The sequence below is a fragment of the Ranitomeya imitator genome, chromosome 4 (assembly GCF_032444005.1).
Source record: "Ranitomeya imitator isolate aRanImi1 chromosome 4, aRanImi1.pri, whole genome shotgun sequence".
NCBI lineage: Eukaryota > Metazoa > Chordata > Amphibia > Anura > Dendrobatidae > Ranitomeya > Ranitomeya imitator.
Genome location: NC_091285.1, coordinates 578405109 through 578428774, shown reverse-complemented (window position 1 = coordinate 578428774; position 23666 = coordinate 578405109). Strand labels below are relative to the sequence as shown.

Below are 23666 nucleotides of genomic sequence, written 5' to 3'. Positions count from 1 at the left end.
GAAAATTACTAGTGATGAGCGAGTATACTCGTTGCTCGGGTGGTCTCCGAGTATTTCGGTGTGCTCGGGGATTTAGTTTATGTGGATGCAGCTGCATGATTTGCGGCTGCTATACAGCTTGAATACATGTGGGGATTCCCTAACAAACAGGCATGTATTCAGGAGGTCTGACAGCCGCAAATCATGCAGCTGCGTCCACAAACTAAATCCCGACCACGTCGAAATACTCAGAGACCACCTGAGCAATGAGTATACTCGCTCATCACTAAAAATTATCTATTAAAATAATCCCAGACTCCTATGGGGTATTTGTAATTATTACACATGATGTTTTAGTTATAATATGTGCGTAGTGGTTTTGCTATATTAAGTAAAAACTTGCTTCCAAGAATAGAAAACGGTTACTGTGCTCGGAGTCATCGGGACGATACAGTATACTGTTGGGTCACAGAGTCATGGTGTGAAGAATCACCTTCTGTCTCTGATTTATGGCTCCCGCCAGGTGACGTCAGCGCTGCAGTCTCTGACATCCAGCGCAGACACGGGCGTGATCCGGGCTCAGGACGCCTGTCATGCTGCGACGTGAGCTGTGTGACACTGATTATCACGCAATTGCCTGCAGGATTATCTTAATAGGCAATTTTCTGATGTCCTGTTCCCTTTGAGGGAATCACTGTAGATTCAATGGCACAGCCAATATCAGTCACTCAGTGGCATAGCATGTCACATAATTTTTAAAGGGTGCAAAATTTCAAAATAAAATAAAAAGTAGCTTTGGAGTTGCGAGTGCCAAAGATCCAGGACAGCGCACAAGCCCACAGCTTCTGTGCCCAGGATCTCTGGATGAGCAGATACAAAGAGCCCACCGGCTGGCTCCCTGCCCTACCACTCTTCGCCTTGTTGGCAGCAGACTGCTGCAGGCCTAGTGCCCACGAGACGTTGCTGCATTGTGCTGCCTGTGCAGACTGCCTCTGTGTACAAGGGAGAAGAGGACTCGGGCACGAGGTGGCACAAAAATTACTTACATTTAGAGGGAGCCTCAATACTTTTTATGGGACAACTAAGGGGGGACTACTTGCCTCGGGCATTGGCAACCAACACTATGCCACTGTAATCAGCAGACCACCCATGCAACTAGAAAGAAGTTCCCCTTTTACAATTAGTGTGTAGATGTGCGCTGCCCATTCACTGACCCTAGTGTGTGCGTGTCCTGGTACCGCACTGCTACTTCTGTCCCCATGTGCCACTGACAGTCCACCAAAGGAATGTCCTGGGGATTACCACTTGGACAGGATTTCCCTGACCTGGGTCTAGATGTTTGCAGCAACCCTGACAGTTAACCCCTCAGTGAATCTCCTGCTATCATCCTGGAATACATTATAACATGCATTTCATACGTTCCCGACATTTGGTGGTGGGTAATGTGGGCGCAGCGTGGGTAGCTTCATCCTTTTATTCGTTACATACACATAGGTGTATTAACTCTTGCTGTGCATTCACCTCGAGGAAATAAGCAGCCAAATTAATGAAACTTGTGTTGTGTTTCCAATTTTTTTATTTTTTTTTTTTTTTGATGGGGGGGGGGGTGGGGGGCATTAAGCAGAACAGTGGCTTTAATTGAAACTTCGCTGGATTTCCTCATCTAAAGACAAGGTCCTGTCTTCAGACATCGGAGTGTTAATAGATTCTGTAGGCGGAAAGATGTTGCAAAAGTTGTATTTATACAGATTTGGCTTGTTTCCAATGACTGTGTTGCTAAGCGACATAAACAAGTAGTACATCCTTACAATACAGCCCCCTAATCAAACACCCCTCCCCCACTATCTACTCTGCCTGGATCATTCAGTCCTTGTGGATACGGATACATACTGCAGAGTAAGCCGGACCTTATACAAGGCCACTGCACCATGCCACAAGTCATGTCTATTACACTGTAATGGAAGCAATACTGTATGACAGATTGCAGGATTTTTCCCCCCTGTAGGTTTTTGCTATGCATTTTTTTTTTTTGTAAAAAAAAAATTGGTAAAAAAAAAAAAAAACACCTTTAAAAGCAACAAATAAAAGCTACATTGTAAATAAAGCAAAGATTATGAAAAAAACTGTATTAAGCACAAACCAAGATAAGAGTAATATTTAATTATCAAGATTTGAGTATTTTTATATATCAAAGCCGACAGCGTGCATCTAAATCAATGGGCTGAGATACACTGTAAACCAAGCTTTCTTCTTTAGAGCTGATCTGTCATCACATTGTGGTTTCTGGTACAGGGAGCCTGTCACGACATACGGTACATTCACTCCTATCTGTGGGCAGCGCGGTATAGAGCAGGGCCAGAACAATGTGCATTTCATTGATTTACATCCATGCTCTTTTTATGTTCAGAAGTTCAATGGATGGTTCTAATCATTGACTGCTTCCTGTGTAAGCACAAGCATACCAGTCACTGACAGCACCGCCCACTGGACTCCGGAGAAGAAAGCGTAAAAAACCAATAAAATACAACTTAGATTTAATATTTTGTTCACAAAACTGTATCTTTCTCTGCTTTTGTTCTAGATCATTCAGATCTGGCACGATATGTCATGTTCTCAACAAGAAAACCAAATATCATGCAACACTTGGGGTTGAACCAGTAGATTTGTAAGATCCTGGTCCAGTGGCCATGTACAAACTTCACAGCCATTCGACCAGAGCACAGACTCCCAGTAGCGGCAGCATCCCCAGTGCCTCTTGATTTATTAGGTCTTGTGACATTATTATATTACAGCATCATACACGCATTAAGCCATGGAGGCTATAGGAAGGTTTGCAGTACTCTGGTCCAATGGCGAAGGACTACAGTGTTTCTGCTGGACCAGGGTCCTGTAAATCTTTTTGATATGGGCTAAAAAGAAATGTTCTAAGAAAAAGAAAAAAAGCATCAGACTCTTATTAGAGTGCAAGATTTATGAGTGAAGGTGGAACTAAAAACAAAATTCCACATTCACGATCAAACATTCAGAATTCATATTTTTTTCTCATCTCACATGCATTTCTTTGTGTCCGTATGGTAACAGACTACAACACTGTAGTCTGATCTTGCCATCATACTGCCTTCTATTTGTATGAAGGCAGAATTACACAACAGAATCCCTTTAATTAAAGCTCCCAATGCTAAGCCCTGCCCCTCAACTTTTATGGAAGGCTTTTATCAATCATTAGAGCGGGATCTGGAGAGAAGTGAGGCCCTGAGCTCTTCAGTACATAATCCTGCAGTCATACCCAGGGCCAGCGTCAGCACCCGGCATACCCGGGCAAGTGCCGGGGCCCTGGCGAGACAGGGGGGCCCATTCAGGGCCAGCTTTAGGGGCAGGCAGCTGCTTAAGGCCCCCGCTCCCCCAGGGGCCCTCAGCTAGTGGCACATCACGCAGCCGCTATGGGGCCTCTGTGAGGCAGGGGGACCCGCCTGTCGCCAGCGCCAACCCCCCACCGCCGCAATGAACTATACCGGCGTCTGCCGGTAAAGTTCAAAGCAAATGATGGAGGAGAGAGCGTCACTTGACGCTCCCTCTCCCATCATTCCCCACTCTACCTCTGACACTGCTGCTGCGGGTGCGCGATGACGTAATCGCGCACTCGCTGTGTGTCAGGCAGTGCAGCGGCAGCCGCCGAAACCGGAGCAGGAAGCAGCGTGGGCACGTTGAGAGGTGAGGAGTGTGGTTTTTTTTTTTACTATAACAGTGAGTACTGGACTACGGGGCCATTCTTGGGGGAAGGGGAGGCTCTGCTGTATACTACATGGCTGTGTTATATACTACGTGGGCTGTGCTATATACTATGTGGGCTGTGCTATATACTACATGGCTGTTCTATATACTACGTGGGCCGTGTTATATAATATGTGGATGTGCTATATACTATATGGGCTGTTATATGCTACGTGGGCTGTGCTATATACTGCGTGGCTGTGTTATATACTACATGGCTGTGTTATATGTGATCATGAATCGTGGTATGTGTTAAAGGGGGGGGCCACTGAGACTCTTTCACCCGGGGCCCCCAAAAACCTGGAGCCGGCCCTGGTCATACCCCTTTCCATCAGTACTCTACTACTTGCTCATTTCCTGAGCTTTGGTAGATGATGAATGGAATAAACCATGACTACAGGATTTCACTGTACAGTTACCGTGGAGACACACAGGCATGCAGAAGAGCTGTAGACTATGTACAACGTGGCTTCACTTTGTAGTCCTGATGTGCTTAAGCAATAAAAGGTTACAACCGAGGACATAGATTTTAGGTTGTCAAGTTCAAAAACATTTTTTTGCAGATAACTTTACTGCAAAAATCAGCTGGACGGGTGCTCAGAGGTATATTCATAATGATAATAGTTGTCTTATAATTAGATAGCAGAAAGTCAGGATCCAGAGGGATTCACTAAGAGGTGGGTAAGGTGAAGACGCAGGTGCCAGGTATGGAAGAAACAGAAAAACAAAATCCTAATACCAAGTACTCATCTGCCATGTACTCTGCCGTATCCGACCTCCCAGCTGGTTATTATATGGATGAAGCAGTAGCATGTTATAGTCAGCACAGCAGCCAAGGAAACGGTGACCAGAGGGGAAGACAAGAGGGGCAGCGTTGGAAGGCAGGGAGATCAGTCATTGGCTTTTTATCATTTTAAATATTTTTTTACCCCATTTGCTGAATGAATGATGGCAACTCCTTACAGAATTAAATTTATTGTCATATGGAACCAGAGAATGCCATCTACCCATAGTAGGTCACTGAATGCCTTTGACTTCTTAAAGGGGTTGTCCACCACCATGTTCAATCCATATGAAGGCACAGACAATGACGCCAGCGCTGATTACACCACTGGAACAGCGCCAACATGGAAGGAGAATATAGTTTTTTTTATTTTATTTTATCGAGGCCAAACATTTAATTCAAGGGGTTGAATTGTTGAAAAACATTAACAATCTCAAGGTTTCAAGTCCATCTCCAGAGATTTCCGTGTTCTTTTGTCCACAGTGGGGAACATAAGCAAGACGTTTACAACCCATTGCACTGTAGCTAACCTCCCTGGATAGAGATGCTAGAGAAAAATTGATGAAAGGTTGTAACACAATAGTCTGGATGGTGGATAAGCAGCCCCAATCAAGTTCCAAAGAAAATCAAGCTGTCCTGAAGGCTCAGGGTGCAGTGTCAGTCGACATTTGAATGAAATGAAACACTAAGGAAGGAGATCCAGGAGGACCTCATTGCTGACACAGACATAAAAAAGCTATATTGCAGTTTGCCAAAATGTACGCGAGTTAGTCAAAATCCTTCAGTTTAACTGTCTTGTGGATAGAGGAGACCAAGATAGAGCTTTTTTAGTAAAGCACACCAATCTTCTGTTTACCAAAAACGGAATGAAACCTACAAAGAACAGATTACAGTAACTACAGCCAAATATGGTGGGGGTAGTTCAAAGATGTTTTGGGGTTGCTCTGCTGCCTCTGGCACAGAGTGCCTTGATTTTGTAAAGGCATCATGAGAGCTGAAGAATAACCGAGTTTTAGCTTGCAGTGTTGTGCCCAGGGTCAGAAAGCGGAGTTTGTGTCCTGGGTCATCTAGCAGGACAGTGACCCCAAACATACTTCAAGAAGCACCCAGAAATGGATGGAAACAAAGTTGTTGGAGAGTTCTGAAGTGGCCAGCATGGAGTCAGAATCTAAATCCAAATGAACACCTGTGGAGAGATCTTACAATTGCTGTTAAGAGAAGGTGAACTATGAGAGACCTGGAGCAGTTTGAAAAAGAGAGGTCCAAAATTCCAGAAGAGAGAGAGAGATGATGAATGATGGATGATGGAGATGATAATAATAATCATAATAATAATATTATTAGCACCATTGATTCCATGGTGCTGTACATGAGGAGGGGTTACATATAAATTACAGATATCACTTACAGTAAGCAAACTAACAATTACAGACTAATACAGAGGGGCAAGGACCCTGCCCTTGCGGGCTTACATTCTACAGGATGGTGGGGAAGGAGACAATAGGTTGAGGGTTGCAGGAGCTCCGGTGTTGGTGAGGCGGTAGCTTCAGAAGTGGTGAGGAGGCAGCAGGGTCAGTGCAGGGTTTTCAGGTTCCGTCTGAAGGATCTGAATGTGGTTGATAGTCGGACGTGTTAGGGCAAAGAATATCAAAGGATGGGGATATTCGGGAGAAGTCTTGGAGGTGGTTGGGTGAGGAGCGAATAAGTGTGGAGGAGAAAAGGAGGTCTTGGGAGGACTACGTGAGGGAAGATATCGGGAGATTAGTTCAGAGATATATGGAGGAGACAGGTTATGGATGGCTTTGTAGGTCAGTATTAGTAATTTGAACTAGATACGCTGAGGGAATGGGAGCCAGTGAAAAGATTTGCAGATGGGGGAAGCGGAGGCGTAGCGAAGAGAGAGATGAATTAGTCGGGCAGCAGAGTTAAGGATGGACTGGAGAGGTGCAAGGGTGTTAGCAGGGAGGCCACAGAAAAGGATGTTACAGTAATCAAGGCGGGAGACGATGAGGGCATACACAAGCATTTTAGCAGATTGACGGCTGAGGAAAGGACGGATTCTGGAGATATTTTTGAGCTGGAGGTGACAGGAGGTGGAAAGAGCTTGGATGTGGTTTGAAGGACAGGGCATAGTCAAGGGTTACTCCAAGGCAGCGGACTTCCGGTATGGGGGAAAGCATGATGTCGTTAATTGCGATAGATAGGTCAGGTAAGGAAGATCTATAAGATGGAGGAAAGATGATAGAGTTCAGATTTGTCCACATTGAGTTTGAGGAAGCGAGAGGAGAAGGAGGATATGGCTGATAAGACACTCCGGGATTCTGGACAGTAGAGAGGTGATGTCTGGGTCAGAAAGGTAGATCTGAGTGTCATCAGCATAAAGGTGGTACTGGAATCCATGAGATTTTATGAGTTGACCGAGGCCAAGTGTATAGATTGAGAAGAGAAGGGGTCCTACAACAGAGCCTTGGGGGACTCCAACAGAGAGAGGGTGGGATGAGGAGGTATGTGGGAGTGGGAGACGATGAATGTGTGGTTGGAAAGGTATGAGGAGATCCAGGATAGGACAAGGTCTTTGATGCCAAAGGAGGAGAGGATCTGTAGTAGGAGGCAGTGGTCAACTGTGTGGAAAGCAGAGGACAGGTCTAGAAGGAGGAGTACAGAGTATTGTCTGTTAGCTTTGGCTGTAAGTAGGTCGTTAGTGATTTTGGACAGGGCTGTCTCAGTTGAATGATGGGGGAGGAAACCAGGTTGTAGATTGTCAAAGAGCAAGTTAGTTGAGAGGTGGGAGGAAAGTTTAGCATGGACGTGCTGCTCCAGGAGTTTGGAAGCGAATGGGAGCAGCGATATCGGGCGATAGCTGGACATAGCTGTTGGATCGAGGGTTGGCTTTTTAAGGATAGGCGTGATTGTGGCATGTTTGAAAGCAGAAGGGAAGGTGCCAGAAGTTAGTGATAGGTTGAAGAGGTGGGTTAGGGATGGGGTCGAGTGCACAGGTGGTGAGGTGCGATTTGGAGAGGAGACAATTAAGCCCCCTTCAGTGAGTTGTAAGAAACTTGTTGATGATTATAGGACGCAATTGATTGCAGTCATCCAAGGGGTGTGTAACCAAATACTAAGTTAAGGGTGCCAACAATTTTTGTCTGACCCATTTTGGGGCTTTTGGGTGAAATGATGTCCAATTTCCCTTTTTTTTTTTTCTTTTTTTTTTTTGTGTTGTTCAAATACACACAAAGGACATAACATGCATAACTGAAATAATTTTCTGAGAGAAATACTCCATTTTCTGGAACAATTTTAAGGATGTCAACATTTTCAGCCAGGACTGTATAAACATTTGACTTCATTCATCCCAATTGTTTATCTCCATCAAGTCTTGCCGTCACCCAGTATGCAGGGTCGGCGTCAGCACCCTGGCAAGTGCTGGGGGGCACTTGCCGTCGGGCACACCGGCATGCTATGGGAGCCCGATGCCAGCGCCCACGAGTGGGCCCTCTGCCTGCTCAGCGACCCGATACTTGCAATTCTTACTTCTCCTCGTTCCTGTGCTGTGGCATCTTCCGACTGACGTTTCAGGTCAGAGGGTGCAATGACTTTATGTCTGTGTGTCATCTGCCTGGACAGTCAGTGCAGGGAGCCAGAAGACAGCGACGCTGAGGAGTCCGGAGCAACTCAGCAGTCAGTGATGAGAGGTGAGCATTTTTTTTTTTTAAATGTTTGAAGCATTATATGGGGCCCGCCACATAGTAGAGCAGCACATGGGGCCTGTCACATAGTGGAGCATTATATGAGGCAGATTATATATGGAGCTCATTCTGTATGGAGCATTATATGGGGCCCATAATATACTGTATAGAGCATTAAATGTGGCTTATTATGTATGTAGCCTTACATTGGGCCCATTCTGTATGGAGAATTATATGGGGCACATTGTTCTGTATGGAGCACTATGTGGTGCCCATAATACTGTATGGAGGACTATACTGTCTGGTTTCTGAGCTATTGAAATCACTCATGTAATGTAAGAGGCAAGTGAAATCTTTGGCATTCTATTATACCTATATTTCTCTGCCATATCTGTGCATCATGAATTGTGGTATGTGTTAAAGGGACCCACTTAGAATCTCTCGCCCAGGGCCCACGAAAACCTGGAGCCGGCCCTTCCAGTATGGATCAATAATCAAGGCCATTTTTTCTTGAGGTCTAAAAGAGGTAGGGAATGAGTAATTGGCTTACTAAAATGTGACTGCTGTAAAAATATTAAGAGTATCTGTTGCTACAGCTAACTTTTCAGAATAAGATCTTGTGCACATGAAGAACAACACTATTTTTGGCCATTATACGACTTGTATTCTGCCATTTTCAAGTTTACCCTTTGTAGGCTTTATGCAAGGTAATTTCCCAATTCCCTCTGACCAAGCTTATGTGTTGTCTCCTATACAAAGCACACACAGAGCTATATTATTGCTCTTCTTTCTATGTAGCACACAGTATGGAGGAAATTATAGTGTACTAGATGGTGGCCCGATTCTAAAGCATCGGGTATTCTAGAATATGCATGTCCACGTAGTATATTGCCCAGCCGCGTAGTATATTGCGCAGCCACGTAGTATATTGCCCAGTGACATAGTATACAGCACAGAGCCACGTAGCATATTGGCCAGTCACGTAGTATATTGCCCAGCTACGTAGTATATTGCCCAGCCAGGTTTGTCTCAGGTTAAAAAACATATACTCACCTTTCCGAGGGCCCCTTGTAGTCCACGGCAGCTTCCGGTCCCAGGGTTGGTATGAGCGCAGGACCTGTGATGACGTCGCGGTCACATGACCGTGACGTCATGGCAGGTCCTTCTGTCATACCATCTTTGCCACCGGAACCTGCAACAGAAGATGGCGGCCGTCGCGAGCGACTACGGAGGGCGAGTATAGCAGGTTTGTTTTTGTTTTTTTATTATTTTTAACATTACATTTTTTACTATTGATGCCGCATTGGCAGCGTCAATAGTAAAAAGTTGGGGACACACAGGGTTAATAGCGGCGGTAACGGAGTGCATTACCCGTGGCATAACGTGGTCCGTTACCGCCGGCATTAACCCTGTGTTAGCGGTGACCGGAGGGGAGTATGCGGGCGACAGGCACTAACTGCGGGGAGTAAGGAGCGGCCAATTTCTTCCGGACTGTGCCCGTCGCTGATTGGTCGCGGCAGCCATGCCAGGCAGCTGCCGAGACCAATCAGCGAATGAATAACTGTGACAGAAGGACAGACAGACGGAAATGACCCTTAGACAATTATATAGTAGATTAGATCCCCTTCACAAGTCCTGATATTTCCAGTTCTTGAAAAACCACGTCCGTGTGTATATTCTGTGTGCACCATCTGTGTGACATGTACAGGAATAGAAATGACAGATGATTAGGTGTTAGATTTGGATAAAGTGCATACGTAGTTTTCTGTAATTGTATTTCGCTAATTAAATTTAAAAAAAAAACAGTGGGGTCCCCCTTATTTTTAATAACCAGCTGAGAGAAAGACAGCTGTGAGATGGGGTTATTCTGGAAGGGGAAAATATACATGGAGTTTTCTAGCCTATTAAAGGGAATCTGTCACCAGTTTTATGGCATAGAAGCTAAAAATATCACCTTTTTAAGCGTCTGCTATGCATCCCCTTACAGAACACCCTGACTCCCCTTGTATACTCACAAAAACGTTCTTTTAATGTGTCCCGCGCTGTATGTTAATTTCTCAGTCCGGTCCGATGGGTGTGGTTTAAGGTCTCTACATCACCCCGGTTAAGGCCCCTTCACATTTAGCGACGCTGCAGCGATACCGACAACGATCCGAATCGCTGCAGCGTCGCTGTTTGGTCGCTGGAGAGCTGTCACACAGACCGCTCTCCAGCGACCAACGATGCCGGTAACCAGGGTAAACATCGGGTAACTAAGCGCAGGGCCGCGCTTAGTAACCCGATGTTTACCCTGGTTACCATGCTAAAAGTAAAAAAAAACAAACACTAGATACTTACCTACAGCCGTCTGTCCTCCAGCGCTGCGCTCTGCTTCTCTGCTCTCCTCCTGTACTGTCTGGGAGCCGGAAAGCAGAGCGGTGACGTCACCGCTCTGCTTTCCGGCTCACAGCCAGTACAGGAGGAGTGCAGAGCGCAGCGCTGGAGGACAGACAGCGGTAGGTAAGTATCTAGTGTTTGTTTTTTTTTACTTTTAGCATGGTAACCAGGGTAAACATCGGGTTACTAAGCGCGGCCCTGCGCTTAGTAACCCGATGTTTACCCTGGTTACCAGTGAACACATCGCTGGATCGGTGTCACACACGCCGATCCAGCGATGTCTCCAGGGAGTCCAGCAACGAAATAAAGTTCTGGACTTTATTCAGCGACCAACGATCTCCCAGCAGGGGCCTGATCGTTGGTCGCTGTCACACATAACGATTTCATTAACGATATCGTTGCTACGTCACAAATAGCAACGATATCGTTAACAATATCGTTATGTGTGAAGGTACCTTTAGGCCTCATTCACATTTCCGTCTTTCAGCTCCCGTCACAATCCGTCGATTTTTGAGAATGCAGGATCCTGCATTTTCTCATAGACTTGTATTATCGACGGATGGCCATCCGTTTCATCTGTCGTGCACTGGATCCTGAGTAAAAAAAAACGGTCCGTCGGGCAGAGAAAACATTTAGAGGAACGTTTTTCCTGCAAGTCGGAAAATCGGTCAGCGACGCATCCTGCGCTGCCCGTCACTGGCTACAATGGAAACCTATGCGTCGCTGCCTGTGAAAAGCAGGAATCCAGCGATGGGTTCAGTCTTTTCAAACTGAGCATGCGTGGAAGAATTTCCCGTCAGGGAAATGCTCTCTTTCTCTTTTTACTATTGATGCAGCCTATGCAGCATCAATAGTAACAAAATATAATGCTTAAAAAAAAATAAATCGCAATATTCTCACCTACCGGCATCCCGCGCAGAGTCACCGATGCTCCCGACAGCTAGCATTCCTAGTAATACATTGCGAAATCTCAAAATCTTGCAAGACCACGACTTCTCACGAGATTTCGCAGTGTATTACTAGGAACGCTAGCTGCCAGGAGCATCGCTGCGCGGGAACGCCAGTGAGAATACTGCAATTTTTTTATTTTATTTTTTTTACTTGGTTTGTGTTGCGTATGCATTTTCGAAGACGCATACACAACAGGTCCGTCAGAAAGACGGGCCCAATGCACCCGTTTTTTACAATCTGCACAGGATCCGTCTTCTCAACATTTTGACGGATCCTGTTCAGATTGTAAAAACGGAAGTGTGAAAAAAGCCTTAATAAGGCGATATTTTAGGCTGCTATGCCATAAAACAGCTCACAGCTGTCTGCATAGCCTTTACTGGCTATTGAAAAAGGGGGGGGGGGGGGGGGGGACAACAAAAAAAAAAAAAATATATATATCTATCTATCTATCTATATATCTATCTATCTATCTATCTATATATATAAAATTGTCTAAGGGTTTTTCTGTCTGTCTGTCTGTGTCTTGGAAATCCCGCGTCTCTGATTGGTCAATCAGCAACGGGCACAGCGACGATTATGTCATAAAGGACGTAGACATCTCACGTTTCTGATTCAGCGACGGGCACAGTATCGACGTAGATGTCATAATGGTTGCCATGGCGACGATGATGTCATAAAGGTTGCCTCGACCAATCAGCGACGGGCACAGTCTGCCGCGAATTCTGGAATCATCATTGTCCATATACTACGGGGACATGCATATTCTAGAATACCCGATGCGTTAGAATCGGGCCACAATCTAGTATATATATATATATAATTGTCTAAGGGTTTGTCTGTCTGTCTGTCTGTCCTGGAAATCCTGCATCTCTGATTGGTTGAGGCCCCAAGGCCTCGACCAATCAGCGACGGGCACAGCATGGCGACGATGATGTCATAAAGGTTGCCTCGACCAATCAGCGACTGGCACAGTCTGCCGCGAATTCGCCTCGACCAATCAGCAACGGGCACAGTATCGACGTAGATGTCATAATGGTTGCCATGGTGACGATGATGTCATAAAGGTTGCACAGTCTGCCGCGAATTCTGGAATCATCATTGTCCATATACTACGGGGACATGCATATTCTAGAATACCCGATGCGTTAGAATCGGGCCACCATCTAAATTATATATATATATATATATATATTATATATATATATATATATATATATATATATATATATATATATATATATATATATATATATATATATACATACACCGTATATATCTGTGTCGTCCCGTATATTTTTAATAACCAGCAAAGGCTAAACAAACAGCTGCGGGCTGATACTAATCCCTTCAAGCCGCAGCCCTAATTCATTTTTGCGTTTGTTTTTCGCTCCCCTTCTTCCCAGATCCATAACTTTTTTATTTTTCCATTAATATGGCCAAGTGAGGGCTTGTTTTATGCGCGACAAGTTGTACTTTTGAAGGACGCAATTTGTTTTACTATACCATGTTTTGGAAAATGATGGGGGGGGGGGGGGGGAAGTGAAATTCCACAACTGTTTTTTTATTTATTTTTTTTACCATGTTCACCAAATGCCAACACTGACCAGGAGTTATGATTCTCCACGTCATTACAAGTATGCAGATACCAAACATGTACAGTACAGACCAAAAGTTTGGACACACCTTCTCATTTAAAGATTTTTCTCTATTTTCATGACAATGAAAATTGTAAATTCACACTGAAGGCATAGTCATGAAAATCCAGGAAAATCTTTAAATGAGAAGGTGTGTCCAAACTTTTGGTCTGTACTGTATAGGTTCTTTTTTATTTAAGTGGTGAAAAAAAAATCCAAAGTTTGTTCAAAAAAAAAAAAAAAACTGCATCATTTTCCAAAACCCATAGCATCTTTATTTTTCATGATCTGGGGTCGGGTGAGGGCTTGTTTTTTGCACTCTGAGATTACGTTTTTAATTATACCATTTTGGTATGGATACGATATTTTGATGCGCTAATTTGGCACTTCGCCTCGGCTATTACCAATTGCCCTGGTGAATTGGCAAACAGGGTGATGATTTTGGGGTTGATGTCAGCTCTGTAATCTCTGCTGACATCAAGTCCAGGGGTTAGTAATGGAGAGGTGTCAGACATCCCCATTACTAACCACGTAGTGAAAAGAAATAAAAAAACAGAGAAAATCATTTAATTGTTAAAAGTACACCTCGACAATTACCTTCTTTTACCTATTTGATATCAAAAATAAAAAGTAGTCCACAAGGGTCCGCCGTAAATCCGTTGTAATGAAGGCCCCACGACGATCCCCGACTCTGCTACATCCAGAGGCAGTGATGAGCAGTGACACCAATAATGTTGACACTCACCAAGGCTATCGGAACACAATGAGAGTAGTGTGAGAACCTGGCTGCAGTGGTGCTACTCATTGTATTCCGGCAGCCGTGGTACACAACCTTGTTGTTGATGTCATCACTGCCTCTGGCTGTAGCAGAGTCATGGATAGCACACACACAAGAGAAAAAAAAATGAATGGCACCAAGGTGATGCAGTTTTAGTAGCTTGTTATACTTGATGGCCGGCACTTTAAGAACAGTGATATGTGAGCTCCGGGCACAGGTGCACAGCATGGAGCAAAAGGTTCAGTACAAAAAAAAATATAAGTGCAAAAAAGATGCAGCACACACCCTTTGTGTAAACAAAGTCCTTTATTGAACCATAGTAGTGTCCACGTACCCGTAGAAGCGTCTTTCACGCGAAACGGCCGACGTCCTTCCCCGCATTCCTCCTGCACCTGTCTGTCCCATGAACTTTGTCCACAGACCTACTATGGTTCAATAAAGGACTTCGTTTACACAGCTCATGGGTGAGTGCTGCATCTTTTTTGCTCTTATATTTTTTGTACAGAGCCATGGATAGTTGTGGGACCTCCTTATTATGGATTTACTGCGGACCCTTGTGGATTACTTTTATTTTTTCTATTAATTGAGTAAAAGACAGTAATTGTCACAGTGTACTTTTCACAATTAGAGGACTATTCTTTGCCTGTGTTTTTACTTCTTTTCACTATAAGGTTAGTGATGAAGAGGTGTCAGTCAGACACCTACATTAATAACCCCTTTAGCTTGATGGCATCTGTGATTTCTGATAAAGCAGAGCTGTCATCAAACCCATATATAATGCCAACTGCCACCACACCAGGGCATCGGGATAAGCCAGGTTATACCACATCTAACGTGATGTGCCAATTCTGGGGTGGTTTGCTGGCTTTTTTTTTTTGGTTTGTGCCAATTACCATGGACCTTCCCAGGCTGTTAAAAGCCTGCAGCTGTCTGCTTTATCTGTGCTGGTTGTAAAATATCTCCTATCCACTGTTTTTTACCCATTTATTTATTTATTTATTTATTTAATGTGCACTTTCACAGATGGTGGGTGCTGACCAGAACGGTCAGCAGGGAGAAAAGGTGAGGAGGAGGACAGTTGTAGTCAGCACTTGGCGACTGGGAACAGCGCTAACTGTAAAGCTTTTCCCAGAAGCTGGAAAATTTAATTCTGGTATGTGTCACACAGATGACACGGAGGTCATCCGTGTGTCAGTGTGCACGTGTGTGGGACGTATTGCGGTCTATGCTGCCAGGAAAAAACCAGACATGCTTACGTGTGGAAACAGATGTGAGTTGAACACACTGACATATGACAAGTCCCATAGAATTAAATGGATCTACGTGCAAAAGTGTCTCCAGTACATGTGGAAACTCTCACCACACGTATTTGAGACACTGATGTGTGAAGGGGGCCTTACAGAGCTGTGAATCCAGTATGAAGTGAAATAAATTTGCTAGAAGCTGCAGCACGATTTGCCCCTCACTTTGTTGAGGTCTCATCCCCCCTACTCCCTCTCCAAATATCACGTGTCAAACTCTGGCCCACATGGCGAGTATAATTGGTCCGCCGCTCCGATGGAAAGCAAAGATGCCCAAGTGCAGCGGGAGCGTTGACGTCATTACATTTCACCCGCTGTGCCAAGCAGTGCAGTGAATATGAACTGCAGTGACCAGAGCAGCAGGGAACATTATTCTGTATGGAGCACTATGTGGAGCGATCACACTGCATGGAAGGCAATGCAGGGCCCATTACACTGTATGGATGACGTGGTCGCATTATACAGTATAGAGCACTATGTTGGGCCCATTATACTGAAAGGAAGACAATACAGGACCATGCTATACTGCATGGAGGAATATGCGGGGTCAATTTTAGTGTGTGGAGGGCATTGTGGGGATTACAGTTGAGGAATCATACTGTGATGGGATCTACCATATTATGGCTCCGGAGGGGGGGTTCATCAAATCATGCATGCGAAGAGCACTGGGAAAGATTCACTGTGGGATTGTTTTACTGTGTTTGGGGAGGGGGGGGGGGTGATTTTTTTGGCATCATACTTTTCTGAATTATTCAAGTCAATGTATGGAAATCAAATTCTTCCGACCACATGACGGCCCGTTCTCGGCACCGGAGAATCCTCCCAGTATGCAGTGATGTGAAGGATTTTCGAGTCTGCCGTCACATATTGACGGCAGACTAGCAGCTAGAAGTGAATCTGTCGGAGAGTTTTTGTTATGTAATCTGAAGGCAGCATAAGGTAGGGGTTAAAACACATTTCAGCTCAGTGCTTTTGTTTTTTTGCAATGAGTTTCAGCACCAGTAGCTTATCATTGCTGTGACTAGCTGGTTACTGTCAGGCCTGGTCCCATACGCCCCCTCCTGTGACAGGCACCTCACTGTCTACGGACTTTGTACATAGAGAGCGTGGTGTGGGCAGGGGAAGCTTTCTTAGGGTATGTGCACACGTTGCGGATTCCAGAGCGGCTTTTTCAGCGCGGATTCTGCAGAATCCGCAGGTAAAATTACCTGCGGGTTTTCTGCAGATTTCGCCTGCGGATTCCTATAATGGAATAGGTGTAAAAACGCTGTGGATTCCGCACAAAAAATTGACATGCTTCGGAAAATAAACTGCTGCGTTTCCACGCAGAATTTTCTGCAGCATGTGCACAGCGGATTTGGTTTTCCATAGGTTTACAAGGTACTGTACACCGCATGGAAAACTGCTGCGGAGCTGCAGGGCCAAATCAGCTGCGGATCCACAGTGTGTGAACATACCCTTACTGAATTGCTAAATCTAAAAACTGTCAGAACGGCTGCAAACAGTAACCTAAGTGACACATCAATAGATTCAGCTTCTCTTTGCCCACATCAGGCTGCTCTCAGAGGAGGTTGCCAAAACGTGCTGAAGATTTCCTTTGAGGCCGGACAACTCCTTTAGGCTAAGTGCACACGTTGCAGAATTGCTGCGGCAATTTCCGCTGCAATTCTGCGCCTCCTGCCGCGGGTATATCGCATGCGGAATTGGCATGCATATTCCCGCAGAAAACTAGCGTTTTACAAGCATAATTAGCTTGCAGAATGCTAGCGTTTTCCAAGCGATCTGTAGCATCACTTGGAAAACTGATTGACAGGTCGGTCGCACTTGTCAAACAGTGTTTGACAAGTGTGACCAACTTTTTACTATTGATGCAGCATCAATAGTAAAAGATGCATACAGGGTCCAATAAAACAAGAAAAAAGCAGCAACACTCCACTTCTTGGTGAAAAAACAACCTTAGTCCTTTATTGCATAATAAAGATCATGGACAAGGTATTACGGGTAAAACAAGTGCAGGTTATGCAGGCAAATGAAGCAGGACGATGGCCGTTTCACGCAATATGCGCTTCTACGGGTCCAGATACAGAGAATGGTAAGTCAGTTCTTTTAAATGCACACATGTGATCACATTTGCATACAATTAAAAATCATGAAAACAATTTCTTACCTTCCTTTTGAGTCAACACTCCATTTTCCACATTTTTACGCAGAAATGACATTAGAGAAGTTTTATACTTAGAAATAGGATTACTAGTGAGGCGTACATATGTGTCTGTTTGATTCAATTGGGACAGTGCTTTTTGTTGTTGTAAATCTATGACATTACCTGGGGTGGATGGGGGAACAAAAGTTGATTTCACACCACCTGTAAAAGGAATGTCATAGATTTGTTCCAAGAGCTAGTAGTTAAAGACATTGAGGCTCTAATCTACCAGACTCCGCCAAAAAATCTTACTTTACAACAACAAAAAGCACTGAGAGATGCAATCATGGGATGATGTTGTTTTCCGTAGCGCAGATAAAGGCGGTAATATAGTCATATTAGAAAAGGATTATTATATAGAAGAGGCATTGTCCCAATTGAATCAAACAGACAAAAAAATAAAAATAAAAAAATAAAAAATGGTTATACTCACCTACCGCAAACAGCCGATCTCAGCGGCTTCCGTTCCTATAGATGGTGTGTGTGCAGGACCTTAGATGACGTCGCGGTCATGTGACCGCGACGTCATCGCAGGTCCTTCACACACACCATCTACAGGAATGGAAGCGGCCGCGTGCAGCGCTGGAGGGGCAGGAAGACTCCAGGGGCCATCGAAGGTGAGTATATCACGATTTTTTAATTTTAATTCTTTTTTTTTTTTTAAATTATATGGTGCCCAGTCCGTGGAGGAGAGTCTCCTCTCCTCCACCCTGGGTACCAACCGCACATGATCCGCTTACTTCCCGCATGGTGGACAATGGTGGATCAATGCATTCCTAGGTGTGCGGAATCCCCGCGATTCCGCAAATTTAATGAACATGCTGCGTTTTTTTCTGGAATGTGAATCCGCTCAGGAAAAAAATGCATGTGCACAAAAAATGCGGATTGCATTCTATTAAATAGGGTGCTTAATGTGAGCGTTTTTTTCACGGTTTTATAGCGTTTTTATAGCGAAAAAAAAACGCGAAAAATCTGCTGCATGTGCACACAGCCTTAAAGAGAACCTCTCTTAGTTTGTAAGCTTGCGAGCAGGGCCCTCGCTCCTCTTGGTATCTATTTTGATCTGTGTTTATTGTTATGCTGTAATGTCTATTGTCTGTACAAGTCCCCTCCTGTCATCAGGATTTAGCCCTATAAACTAAAAGGCATGGCCATAACGGCGCTGTGATGCTGATTAATATGATACCTGAGGTGAAGTGATCTGCTCAGTGACTGCTGAATACGAACCTTAGGCTATATTCACACTTTGCGGATTTGACCGCTGCGGATCTGCAGCAGTTTCCCATGAGTTTACAGTACAATGTAAACCTATGGGAAACAAAAACCGCTGTGCACATGCTGCGGGAAAAAACGCGCGGAAACGCAGCGGATTACATTCCGCAGCATGTCACTTCTTTTCTGCGGATTTTCACCTGCTCCAATAGGAAACTGCAGATGAAAATCCGCAGAAGAAACCGCAGTAAAAACCGTGATAAATCCGCAGTAAAAACCGCGACGGGTTTTCACTGCGGATTTTGGAATTCTGCTGCGGAAAAATCCACAGTGGAATCTGCGAAGTGTGAACATAGCCTTACAAAGTTTTCATAAAATGACATCTTCTGTGCTTCGGGCGGAACGTGGGGCCGGGTCTTATTCTTCATCCCCCAGCCTCTTCTGCTTCCTGTGCGGGTCACTGATTATTCAGTGACCTGCCTCCTTTTTTAAAATTCTGAGTTGGTGCCATCATTGTGTGGGCAGCATGTGTGCAGTGCGAGTCTGCATCCTGTGTGCAGGACTTCAATAACATGGCTCTGGAGGCTGCGCATGCACAGATAGAGACTGCGGCTCTGGAAAACATACTGAGCGAAATCTTGATCGGCACATGCGCCATCTCTAGCGTCATTTTATTGAAGTCCTGAACACAGGAAGCCAACTCACTGCACACGCGCCGCCCACAGCGATTAATTTTAATAAGTAGACATGTCAAAGTGACCTGTACAAGAAGCCGAAGAAACTGGTGGAGAGCATGGAGTACTAGAAGAAGACCCTGTCCCCACGTCCTGCCCTGAAGCACATAAAACACCATTTTCTGAAAACTTCACAAGGTGAGTATTCATCAGCCACTGAGCAGATCGCTTTACATCAGGTAAATCAGCATCACAGTTCCAATATGGATATGCATTTAGTTTATAGGGCTAAATCCGGCTGACAGGTTCTCTTTAAGGAAGTTGGATCCTCACCACTACTTGGCTGGGCTTGGCTACATCCTCATTGTGCGTCTTCTGACCAACTCTGTCCTGCCTCACCATCTGTGCTACACTGCATAGTGAGTCTCTTGACTAATTAAACTATGCTACATCACTGGGCTCTGCTACTCCGCCACTGTGTTTCCTGGAGTACTTCAATCTGCTACACTCAACTCAGCCACTTGTCTCTCTATAGAGCCACCAGTGACATCCAGCTTTAGTAGATCACCAACCAATTGTACTGTACCCCTGGCTCACTGAAGTGCCTGCATGGGGTCTCCGTCTTCATAGTGGCCCACAACTGAATCATTAAGCACCCAGTCCCTTCAGCCTCTGTGGTTCCTATCAGATGACCCTGCTGACTGGGTCACACAGTCTGTGCTGAACATCACCAGGTGAGGCCCAACAATGGTCCCATGTAGACAAGGCAGATGCGCTTTCATTGGCTAATCTAATCTCAAAAATTAATCATTATATGCAGTACATTTCCCCAAGGAAACCTGCTGCCAACAATCTGTATGGGGAGGGACAAATTCTATTAATGATCGGTTGTGCCAAATAATTTGCATCAATTTATGTAAAACAGCCTTTAAAACGAGCTTTGATTAACTTGGCATGATGTTGTTGTGTCGAAATCTGATAGCTAAAAGGCTTTCCCCATTTAATGCCAATCAAATCTGAAGGGGCACCTCACATTTTCAATTCTTCAACCACAGGCTAACTTCCAGAGTATGTGTAAAGTGCTAACGTGGCTTCTGTGCACTCCCAACATGTTGGTTCTCCAAATCAGGCTGATGCTTCTTGTCTGGCCGGAAGAGGAAGCACAGAGATTGACAAGAGACATGTCCTAATGGCTGCATCAGACAGACGGAGGCCAAAAGAGTATCCTTCTTATCCCCAGTCTGGCTGGTGCAGTATGCTGCAAAAACAAAGGAATAGAATAGTGTGATAGTGTCATCCCACAAAGTCCAGTATAAAAAAAAAGTTAAAAACCAAAAAACTTTTTGGGATCCTAAGAGTGTCATCAGGTTTTTCAGATGTAACAATTTAACAGATGTCACAATAGCCAATGAGAAATTCATTTCAGGTTTGCCTTATTTTTTCCCTTATTTTGAAGTATTGGAACATCTTATGCATGTTCCTCAAGTATGTGCGTTATTTCTGATCCTGAGCATTTTTTTTTTTTTTTTTTTTTTTTTAAACACACACAAGCCCCTGTGTGCCCACCTATTGTTAGGACAAGCATAGCCGGCCAGGTGAAGCCGTGTAATCTGACCCGACGACTGTTATACTGGAAAGACACATTGCAAGGATTCTTGCCGTAGCTGGGCAGCATACCAACCCTCAACCCCCTCACAGATTCATTTCAGCCGAAAGATCTGTGCTAGCATGACAAGCAAGATCCACCGCCTGCTAATTCTACGAGGAAAGCGATTTGGAGAATTGACCCCTGTCATGTGTGTATGTATGGCCTGCTGGGATAATGGAGGGTCCCAGCTCAGCGTGTCTGGACACACAGACCTGTAGCCTCCTCACAGCAGGAGGAGGAGGAGACCAGCACATTCCTGTCATGTCCCTGGGCTCGCTCACTCCTCACCTACCCAGCCAGACACACCCAGACAGAAGGGAGCACCCCTACACAGGCACCCTGCCACAGCACCAGCTACACTGCCTCCAGAGCTAGGTCTTGTATAGGTGACATTACCCTTTTCCGCTAGTAAATTCTGACTTCCACAGCAGTTTGTTCGTTATAGAACAACATTGAACTGAACAAAATCTGCTTTCATGTTACATGCTCGCACCCCTGTGCAGAATAACGCCCCTTTAATCAAGGGTTTCTCTAGGCTGAGCATTGAGTATTTGTTATGGATTTAGAAACTGAAATCTGCATAGTTTCTGAGACAAAAATCTGATCATTGTTCCGCACGGATTCTTTCAATTTTATATGCATTCTTTACAGGGGTAAGTGCCATACAATGCCAGACAAGCAGTGCAACCAGCGGAATTCAGGGTGCCCATTCAGATTAACGGGTAGATGGGTAAAAGCAGCACCACAAAGCCAAATTCACACTTTTCCTGTAAGTCAAAACCAGGAGTGGAACAAATATGATGTAAAATACTGAACATGGCCTCAGAGTACTAGGATAGGCTGGTAGGTCTCATCGCAGCACCATGGCTCCCTCTGCCCCTTCCTTTGGCACTGTAGTACAGGTTAGGGCACTGGTTCCCAGCCTTTCTTGCCTTGTGAGCTACATCCACCCGAGAGGTAACATCCAGCGTCAGCTTCCTCCATTACTGGTAGAACGGCAGCTAAAGCTTCCCCATAGAAATCACATCAGGGGGTATACTTACATCTCGGGGCCCACCATCAGTATTCGCACATTAAACCACTGGGATAGATGGCACATCTACTGACTGCCCGTCTAAGTGATGGACTGCCCCATCTGCGGAGCCTTTCTCCTGCCATTATATTACTGGCTCTCCTAGCCATCGAGTGTCATACATCCAGGACCTGGATACATTTGCACTTACCACTGCCCGTATATGCAGGCACTAAATATATATATATATATATATATACACATATGTATATATACATATGTATATATACACATATGTATATATACATATGTATATATATATACATATATATACACACACACACTAATATCATTACAGTGGGGGGCACGGAAAGATAATGGGCCCTTTGCAGTCCAGCAGCTACTCAGAATGCAGTGCTTTGTAGGTAGAAGCCCCCCACCCCCCTTGGACCCAATGACATGTTCACCCCCATATATAACATACCAGCCCCCCAATGCCTGCAGCCCTGTAGGGGGAGACACCTGTAGAGACCCGGCATGGAGGGGCTCTGCCCTGCAGACACTTGTCCTTGTGTTCTGTGCATCAAGTGTCCCCAACTAGAGGAAAAGTCAGGGCTGTAAATGACAGGAAATGCAACAGGACAATGCCTCCCTGGCAGGAGCAAGCAGCAGTGCCATGGTGCCCGCGGCCACTTACTCTGCTGACGGGGTCCCGTTCACAGTGGTGCCATCAGGGGTGGGGTTCAGCTGGATGGGTCCGGGCTTCCTCTTGGGCATGTTGCGCCTTGGTGTGAGGTGCAGTCAGATAGAGCGGCGGTGCTGGCTGTCACTCTCCTCCCTACTGCATACAGGGGAGCGCTGCGTGCTACCTTCAGTCCCTGCTATCAGCAGCAGCCAATGGGAGGAGCCCACAGACAGAGCGGGCCAGCGGAAACACGTCATGCGAGGTAGGGCGGGGAGCAGGCGCGCCCCCTGGTGGCGCAGGACAGGCGCGTCACTCATGTAGGGATGATAGAGGGCAGCGGTGGTGACTGAGCCCATGTCAGACTGCAGTGCTCACACTTGTGCTGTATACATGGAGGCGGGCGCTGCTGCCAATCTCTAGTGTATGGGGCTGTCATCTCTCAGGAATTGGGATCAGTGTTGGATTTTGCAGCCATTTCATTTGGGCTTCACCACTATTATACTTTACTAGATGGTGGCCCGATTCTAACGCATCGGGTATTCTAGACTATGCATGTCCTCATTGTATATTGCCCAGCCACGTAGTATATTGCCCAGCCACGTAGTGTATTGCTCAGTCACGTAGTATATTGCCCAGTCACGTAGTATATTGCCCAGCAACCTAGTATATTGCCCAGCCACGTAGTATATTGCCCAGCCACGTATTGCAGAGCCACATAGTATATTGTCCAGGCACATAGTATATTGCCCAGCACAGAGCCACGTAGTATACAGACTTAAAAAACAAATAAACATATACTCAACTTCCGAAGGCCCGTTGGAAGTTCTGCTATACTTGCCATCCGCCGCCTTTTCCGCTCCTCTGGACGCTCCCAAGACCGCGCCATTGCAAGCGCCAGCTTCCGCTCCCAGGGCTGGTATGAGCAGGACCTATGATGACGTCGCGGTCGCGGTCACATGACCGTGACATCAC

The 23666-nt window shown here is 45.3% G+C and overlaps 1 protein-coding gene across 1 annotated transcript in view; it reads right to left on the bottom strand.

Moving 5' to 3' along the window:
• Positions 1-23063, bottom strand: part of MAP2K1 (mitogen-activated protein kinase kinase 1) — a 92003-nt gene extending 68940 nt beyond the window's left edge. The window contains exon 1 of the mRNA XM_069766394.1: positions 22707-23063. Coding sequence (XP_069622495.1) covers positions 22707-22786 — 80 coding nt within the window. The 5' untranslated portion in view covers positions 22787-23063. The remainder of the gene's footprint in view (positions 1-22706) is intronic.
• Between the last annotated feature and the right edge of the window lie 603 nt (positions 23064-23666).